At 35.8% G+C, this 9,220-nt stretch overlaps 1 protein-coding gene and 2 long non-coding RNA genes across 3 annotated transcripts; all 3 read right to left on the minus strand.

The window, feature by feature from the left end:
* Nucleotides 1-946: 946 nt before the first annotated feature.
* On the minus strand, nt 947-2,780 carry LOC120196842. Its single transcript, XM_039198550.1, has 3 exons — nt 2,672-2,780; nt 1,954-2,041; nt 947-1,333 (listed from the first exon to the last, which is right to left on the minus strand). The coding sequence occupies exons 1-3, from the start codon at nt 2,778-2,780 to the stop codon at nt 1,144-1,146; spliced, it is 387 nt and encodes a 128-aa protein (XP_039054481.1). The 3' UTR covers nt 947-1,143.
* Nucleotides 2,781-3,095: 315 nt separating this feature from the next.
* LOC120196642 lies at nt 3,096-4,448 on the minus strand. The gene is made up of 5 exons (XR_005523191.1): nt 4,379-4,448; nt 3,589-3,775; nt 3,426-3,502; nt 3,275-3,344; nt 3,096-3,189 (listed from the first exon to the last, which is right to left on the minus strand). It is a non-coding gene; the product is annotated as an uncharacterized LOC120196642 (long non-coding RNA).
* A 706-nt stretch (nt 4,449-5,154) lies between these two features.
* LOC120196692 lies at nt 5,155-8,742 on the minus strand. Its single transcript, XR_005523201.1, has 3 exons — nt 8,588-8,742; nt 5,339-5,591; nt 5,155-5,226 (listed from the first exon to the last, which is right to left on the minus strand). It is a non-coding gene; the product is annotated as an uncharacterized LOC120196692 (long non-coding RNA).
* Between the last annotated feature and the right edge of the window lie 478 nt (nt 8,743-9,220).

Genomic DNA, 9,220 nt, shown 5'->3' on the forward strand with positions numbered 1-9,220 from the left:
GCCCAAACAACCCTTCTCTTGCTCAGAAATAACTTTATTATCATAATATATTATATACGTACAAAATTCCTATACTTTTCTATATTCCGCAAACTGTGGACTTTCAGCAGTAATAGGGAAATGTTGACTGAACAGCCCATACCTGAATATTTAACCCTTTTCTTCTTAAGAATCTGCACTTTTCCCCCGCTTTGATTCAAGCTAGTGAACAAGAATCTGAATGGGTTTATTCTAACAGGACAAAACATATTAATACTTGATAAGACTATTAACTTTTAGTACATAAATTAACAATAATTTGTAATTAGATGACTTATTTTAAATAGAATAAAATATCTATTATTTATTTTTCAGGTGGTCCTAGTACTTGCAATTTCAAACTAGAACGATGTACACGCTTCAACAAATTAATTTTTTTATTAATCAGAGTGAACATAAAGTATTATATGTGAACCACTCGACAACACCCCATGCATCCGTGGTGTTAGAACCCAAAATCTCACGGAATAACATCAATTCTTTAATCACTAGGATCACTTGGTTCGTGCTAGCAACAAATTAAATTTTAAATTCTGGTTTTGGGAACTTGTATTTTTTAAAGGAGAGATAAGCTAACCTCATTAGCAGGGCAGGTCTCTCATCTCATCTGTGAAAAATACACTGTCCAAACTCAAAATGCTGCACATCCATCGTTCCATAAGCATCATTTATTTCTCAAACGTTAACAACATGATTCCTCCATTAGGCACAGTTCTTGGATACTGAACTTTTTTAGTCCTCAACCATCAGTAATACTACTTGGAAGAACGAACAAACAAATAAACAGAAAAGATGGGGAAAAGGATAAAAAGAGGTTAATCTTGCATTTAATAGAGGCCATCTTTAAATTTTTGTAGAGTTCATTTTACTTCAAACTCATCAGATTCGGGTAAACTGGCTACTTAAGGTGCTCCACTACAAAGACTTACACAACCACAAAAAAATGTTCCACGAATTCGAGAAAGAAAGCTAATAAAAGACTTACTAAGGAAGTCGGGGCAAGTCATCACTTTCGTAGTACAGTTTGCAATCACACAAGCAACAGAGAGAGGCCTCCAACAAATTGTTGACGCCCTTATGTTCTTTTAAAGATGCTAGAAAACCTCAGCACTTGCCTGAAGATTGCATCACCTGGGAAACACATCTACAAAGCCTTATAATCCTCAAATATCCAGCTCTAAGGTTCTCAACCGCTGCTTTGATTTCAGCTGAGAGTGCTTGATGCTTTAAGTTTTCTATCCCAGTGGCGGGAGTCTGTAAACGATAAGGTAGGATATCTGATGTATAGACCCCACTGTAAGAAACCAAGAAATAAGAAGTATAATTAGTTGACAATTATATCTAAACATATATGCCTTGATGCTTGTTGATGCATAATGTTTATATTTTACAATGATAGAACACACAACAGTCACCAAAAGTGTACAAAACTAATATTTGTATATTTAGACAATTACAGGATCCGCATGAACATATAAACAATCATAATGTAAATTTCATTTATAAAACAATCTGACCCACAACTTATGTTCTCTCTTCATTTGAATTCTCACTTCCTGTCTTCTTAGAATATTTACAAAGAACATGTAAACAATCATAATCTAAATTCATTTAAAACAATCTGACCCACAACTTATGTTCTCTCTTCATTTGAATTCTCACTTCCTTTCTTCTTTGAATATTTACAAATAATATACCAGACTTTACCAGTTACAAACTAAACCATTCTCGTTTGGGGATAAATTTATCAACTACATCAAAAAGATCATACACCAAACCAGGCAATTCAGATATAAGATAAAGCATCAGACTTACAAAATGCTTATCAGAGAAAATGTTTTTTGAAAAAAACAAGTTTTTTTTTTTATAGGAAAGGTAGGCCTCTTGAAAAAAACAAGTTATGCAGGACTTTACCATTTCAAACACGTCACGTCAAGAGTCATTGTCACCTTTATACCACTTTCAAAATCAATGAAAGCAAGCTGCAAATCCAACTGCTTAGCTGCAAAAACATAGAGGTGCTATCAAGTTTCAATCTGATGAAACGTGTCTTTTCAACACACAAAGTGCAAAAGTAGTTAACAATTTACTTTGCCAGGACATGTATGGTTATGCCCAAACCATTAACAACCATATTACAAAAAGAACTAACTGGATGAGATAGAAGCATTAAAACTTTGAATGGTAAGTTTTAAGGACTCTACCTTTAGTACATCCGACTAACGAAGAAAGAAACCTAACCATTATTTTCATGACTGTTATCCATCCTACCACTAGTAAAAGGAATTATCTAGGAACCTCAAATCAATAACTCCATTCCAATAGATAATAATAATAATAATAAAGAAAAAATAAGACAGTTTCAAAGCCGGAGAAAACACAGACAAGCTTCAAAATGTAGTATATTTAACAAGAAAGTGATCTAGTCATCGATCTTGACTTTGGTTTGAAGAAGAAAAGAACCAAATTTCCAGAACCTTCTGCCCTAGTAGGAAGAAGCTTGGTTCAAAACTTAGCAATCCAACACCAACCCCAAAATATAAACATAAAATAGAATCAAATTGCAAATTTTCCAAAACATTGATTCAAGGATTTAAACCATGTTGCTAATAACACGATGACAAACATGTACCTGATGGAGAATGAAAGCTAGCCAGTGTCATATTTCTAATCTCCAACCATGCTACCTGTACTTCCTCAACGACATCAAGAAGATTTCTTAAAAGAACAGTTCTCTGCATAATCAGAAGAAATAAAATGAATACAGTTTCAACCATTTCATTCTGAAACGCTGAAATTTCTGAGATAAAAAAGATAGTGCACCAGGAAAATATCAAGGAAAGTTCAACAAGCAAGGCCAGAAAAGATAACTGCAACAATTAACAGTCACTTGCTCGAAATCTTAAATATACTATTATTGATTCATTATAGTACAACAACAAATCAAAGCATAAGCAAGGTGTACTTTTCTGATACATGTTAAACTGAAATAGGTTGTTTTATTTTAGAAGAGAAATGCAGGAGACACATGAAATTCTGAGACAGAAGTTACTTGAGTTTCCTGTGCCAAACTTTGGGCCCAACATTCTTAGTCGATTCATGGTTAAAGACAAAACGAAATGCAGAGCATGCATCCATGTTTGGGAAGTTCTAATGACCAACATAAAATTGAAGATAAGGATGAGAAATGAAACAGGGGAAAACATGACTTCAGTTACGTGGTTGACTCTGTTACCTTACTGATGTTCATATCATTCAATTTGTTTGCAACCAAAACACTTGAATTTCGGCCAGTATTAGTGAGACTGCAAATCACCATAATGTAAGAAAAAATGTAAAACTTTTCCGACATATTTTCTTTGACATAAAACCACAATAACAAAAACCTCTGCCAGATGAACCCATGGTAGTGAGGATAACATTGTGATGGCCATACTGTTCTGCAAATCGTCAACCTCCACAACTGAAGAATAACAGACAAGTTATGCATCTTGTCACATAAAATAATTTCTGTGTTTTGAGGAGAATAACATCAAGAGTTAAACAAACCTGAATACCCTGGCGTATAAATCTGCAACAAGTTTTCTTCTTTAGATAGTCATTGACCAACTCAATAGTACCAGAAGAACTCTGTTCTTTTATCTTGCAGCAAATGTGAAAAGACTTGGTTAAATTTTTATTTTCTTTTCCAGAGCTTCAAGATCATGCTTCATTGTGCTAACTTTACACTGGCTCCCTGTACCACAAACTAATCAAATATCAATTAACTGCATCTTTTAAAACAATATAAGAGGCATTGTGTTCAACTGTAAAAGACACATTGAAGAAAGTACGAATCACAAAAACTGATAATGCTGATTTTGGTATAGTTGATGGAATACTAAGAGCATCGTTCAGTACAACAGATTTAAGATCACCGACATACTCTCTCGGGTATGCTTTAAATCAATGTTAGTATTTTTACAATATGTAGAAACAACGCTTAAAACATAAAGATATACTTGTACTAATTTGAACAAATACATGACATACACAAAATATATACTGGTGCAAACATTGTTATTCAGATTGAAGGCATACAGAATTAATTGTTAATATATCAAAAAACACAGATATTATACTCTAAAATAGAATTTTTAAGAAATATGAGCCACAACCTTCCAAGATAGTAATTCCAGATTAAGTAAATTCTTAGCCACTCAAAGTCTTAGAAGAAATTAAAACACTATTAAATGAAAATTGGGAGCCGCACAAACCCAACTTCATGTGGTTTCATTTAAAGGATATAGCAGCAAAGGACTGAAGGGATAGATCCATATCTTATAACAGATGAGGGTACCTTAAGGTTGTTTCCAAATGTAACTGAACATGAATTATCACCAAGTTTAGTGTCCTTTTCAGAACAGAATGAGTTTGACAAAATTTAACTTCAACCTTTGAGACTCCGAACTCCAGTTCTAAGTAATTCTACCTGTTTCTGAGATGAGAAAAGGCAGGTGCTAAGAGTAGGTATTTTAGAGACATAAAGGAAAAAAGGAAACAGAGAGAAGAAAATCCAGCAATCTTTCTGCTTCACATGCATCAACTGCAATTTAGCCTTACCAAAGATTATTCTGCAAAGAACTTGTCTTGTTTCAGTCACTCTGCAAGGGTATCATTTCAGCAACACACAATTTCAATATTAACTACAGAAACCAATATTAGTCACATTCATGACACAGACATGATAGAGATCATAAAGTGGAACAACCTCTTATGTAGAATATTGCAGGATGGATTGTATGCCTGATGAGAGCCACAAATAAGAGTGCCATCAGCAATGATTGTGCAGATTGGTTAGAATAAGGGGAAAACTAGTACCACTGCAAAACATAAATTGGCAATTTGCTTACTGAGCAAGCTGGGATTGGATTCCAGAACAAAGCATCTCTAATATGTAAACCTTCTGCTGATGAAGCAATTTATCTTCCAACATGTTTATCTGCACATTCAAATTAGAGGCAAAGAAAAAATGGAAACTTTTACAATGGGAATTTAGGTTATGAAATATGTTATCACAATTTATATCTGAAAACCTTGTAAGGATGCAGTAAATTTAGAAAAACAAGATATGTACATTTTTATATTTAGTTTATCGGAACATGGAGACAATAGCTGGTTTGTATCTGCTGATAGTTTGAGAGGAATCTGCAAAATAAGCTCTATAAATCAAATTCAAAAGGAAAGGTAAAAGGAAATGTAGCATTTTATACAGGCTACAGCAAACCTGGAAGTGCAACAAAATAGAAATTATACGTACATCAGTCCAATTCATCAATATCTTGCCACCTTCAATCCCTTCATTTTCTAGGTTACTTCCATAAGATATTCTGATGTGTGCTCCATATTTTTCTCTCCAACTTTACAGAATTTGGACTCTGCTGCTTTCGATTATTATTATCTGAATGGTGCACATCTACAGCAGCAACTTCTCCTTGTCCTTTTTCTTTTGATGAGTTCTGGATGTCTTGGACAGGACTTGGCTTAGATCTTCCATGACAGTCATCAATCCTCTGTACATTTGCAACAGAGAATTGCTATTATCATCATGTAATGCATTACCAGTTTGCATTCATTCCGGGGAAACAACTATTAGATTGTGCTTTCTTGCAAACGAAGGCATAGACTACTGGAGGAACCAAGGGCTGAAATGGGTTGTTTTCAAAGTTGATTTTCAGAGAGTATGATTCAGTTGAATGGCCAATTATCCTTAGATTAATGAGTCATGGGCTTCGGCGAGTGATGGGTTTCTTGGATAGAATATAGTCTTTCCTCGGCGTCAATCTCTATATTAGTGAATGGCTCTCTAACTGAGGAATTTTTTATGAGTAAAGGGTTGAGACAAGGATGTAGTTTGTCGCCTCTTCTGTTTAATATAGTTGGAACTTCTTAATCTTATGCTGATTAAAGCTGCTGATTTGGGACTCTTTCAAGGTTTTGCTATTGGAAGATCTGATCCCTTTCATCAACTCACTTACAGTTTGTTGATGATCTGATTTGTTTTGCCGTGATTCTCTACACATATTTTAAATATTAGGAGAGTGTTGAGGATTTTTAGCCTAATGACAAGGCTTCATTTGAACTTATCTAAGAGCAATTGTATGGCATCAATGTGGAAGACGGCTTATTAAATGAATGGGCAACTAAGGCTAGTTGTGTAGTGGGTTCTTTTCCTACAGTGTATTTAGGACTACCCTTAGGTGCAATGAAAATTCTGAGGTTCTATGGGATCCGGTCATCCAAAAATTTAATAAGAATTGTCCGGTTGGAAAGCTTCTTCACTATCAATGGCGGGCAGATTGGTGTTGTTAAAGTCAACATTGTCCTCAATGCCGATTTTCTTCCTTTCTATTTTCAGAATTCCGAGTAAGGTTAATAGGAAGATAATTCTTTGATGGCCAATTTTCTTTGGGGGAGGGAACATCAAACAGTCGTATTCACTAGGTGAATTGGAAAATGGTATGTCAACACCTCGAAGAGGAGGTTTGGGAGTCCTGGATCTGAATTTTGTAAAGAGTGCTGCTAGGTAAATGGGTCTGGAAGTTCGCAAATGAAAAAGACACTCTTTTGGAAAAATTGATTTGCAGCAAACAAATGTTAGTAATCTGTCCCTAGCTATCAATAAGGTAGTCTCTCCTATGGACTCATGGATTTAGAAAGGTATTACAAGAATTATTTGAAAGAAGATGTAATTGGAAAGGAATGAGATCCCACTCTAAGATTCAAGTAGGCAATGGTAAGTCTATTTTCTTCTGGCACGACGTTTGGGTAAACAAGATACTCTAAAAAATCAATTTCCAAGGATCTTCGCTCTATCAAATAACAAGTGGGGAAAAGTTTCAGAGTTTGGTTGTTTTGTTACCAATAGATGGGTTTGGAATATTCAATCTAGGAGGAATTTATGTGATTGGAATTGGATTATTGGATTCAACTAATGTCGTTGCTTGACAATATTGCTCTGTCTGAATTGGTGGATGATTTTCTATCTTGGTCGGGGAAAGGAGATGGACTGTTCTCGCTAAAAGCATGCAGGTCGACTCTTTCTTTCAAATCTGGTGGTGTATTCAACTGGAACAAGTGGGTTTGGTCAGGTTTGGCTCCTCCCAGAGTCGAAATTTCTGTGGCAGGTTTCGCATCAAAGATTGGCGGTTAGAATGGAGTTGAAGAGAAGAGGTGTTGCATTGGAAAATGTCCTATGTCCATTTTGTTCTAAATAGGATGAAACTGTTCAACATCTTTTCATTTCGTGCTCGGTTGTAGGGGATTTATGGAACAATTATTTCAGGTTATGGGAAATATCTTCAGTCTTGCCTAAAGATCCACTTTCCTTGCTGAGTTCATGGTCTGATATTAGGCCAAATACTACAATATGGAGTTTTATACTAGGAGTTGTTTTGTGGTCAATATGGAAGGCTAGGAATTCAGTGGTTTTTGATAATTGGAAACTGGACAGATCTTCTCTTTTCTTCATTTCCAGATTTAGATTGGCTAAATGGTTTCTTGCTAAGCATCTGAATGTCATTATTCAGGTTGAATCACTTGTTAGGGACCCCACACTTGCAGACAAGCATCAATTTCCTATCTTTAAGAGAATGAAGGTTCAGAGTTGGCTTCCTCCTCCATCTCATTTTTTCAAACTTAAAGTTGATGGGACAGTCACATGTGACGGGCTGGTGGGTGGAATTGGGGGCACTTTAAGAGATTCGAACAGTAAAATTCTAGGGTCCTTTTCGAATGGTGTTGGTCCAAGTCCTCCTCCACTGGCTGAGTTGAAAGCCATAGAGAAAGGCATTGATTTCTTTCTCTCATCGACTTGGGCTACGATGGGAAGATTGATAATAGAGAGTGATTATAAATCAGCAGTGGATTGGATTTTGTTGCCGACTTCAGCTCCTCCTTTTTTTAGTTCAATGGTTGGGAAAATTGTTTCCCTAGTTTCTGATATGGAGATTATTGTTAGACACATTCCTAAGAGTTGTAATTGTGAGGCTGATAATCTGGCTAAACAGGGGATTGGCTGAATTTTTTCTATTGTTTTAGATGTTTTGCAGTAGGGTTTTGTTGGCTTAATGTTGTTTGGGGCAGAGCTAGTGTTGATGCTTATGGGTGGTTAGGTCCTTCTGTGTTTTATCTGTTTCTCTTAAGTGTGTTTTCAGGTTGTATCTTATGTATTTTTCCTATGTTCAATAAAATCCTAAGGCACTCTTTTCCTCTTTCCGCTGACAAAGGAGCTTCCCTACAAGCTCCATTAATCAAGAAGGGGGTTTTTAACGAGGCCTGAAATTCCTATAAAAAAATCATGTAATGCATTATGCATTTCTTTCCTGCAGGGGCTTAGACTGGCTCTTTTGAATTGGGATTCTGAGTTTGCCTCTTTCTAGTGGAGCTCTGAGCAATCATTGCACGAGAGTTTAAATGTCAGACAGAGAATCAGAGATAGTATTGACCTAAAAACAAATGTGATTGCAGTATGCTCTGACACACGGAAAGATATAGAGAAGATGTATACCTTTTGAGGTGACCTCTCAATTTTACTTGTATGTGGACCTAGGGAAGCATAAACAGAAGAAACTTTCCTCTGTTCCTCAACAAAATTTTCACTGGAAGAGGCTTTTTCAACTGTAGTCTGGATATTTTTCTCTGGGTCTCCTGGCTGCAATTTCAAGGTAGCACCATCACGGAAATTCTTGAGGTTGAGAAGTATTCTGCATATCCAATCCATTACTTCCCCTATCATCCACTATTTTACCGTAGCAAGTGATGCGCTGGGCAGTGTTCTGTTTTTCAGCTGTTGCAGTTAAATTATACTGCTAAGAACTGTTTCTACTGAGTTGCATTCTCGTTTAGAACAATAATAGCACTGTTATCCTGATCTTGAGCTTTAAATCGCCATACAGATTACCTTTATGTCCCATTGTGATGACAACTCATTCCTGTTAACCAAAGGAAAAAACAGGCTTATAAAGTCTCAGTATCTCTCTTATCTTTGCTGAATTCATGTGATCGCCTTTGGTGAGGAATTAAAAGTGGAAGCTAGTAGGCTGGCATCTGCATAATCTGCTGATATCAATGAATGATTTGTTACTTTCTTTCCTGTTTGAGTGAAATTAGAAGGTGAAGTAGTTTGGTCATTATGTCAGTA

The sequence above is a fragment of the Hibiscus syriacus genome, unplaced genomic scaffold, assembly GCF_006381635.1.
Source record: "Hibiscus syriacus cultivar Baekdansim isolate YM2019G1 unplaced genomic scaffold, ASM638163v2 tig00117034_pilon, whole genome shotgun sequence".
In the NCBI taxonomy this organism is placed as follows: domain Eukaryota; kingdom Viridiplantae; phylum Streptophyta; class Magnoliopsida; order Malvales; family Malvaceae; genus Hibiscus; species Hibiscus syriacus.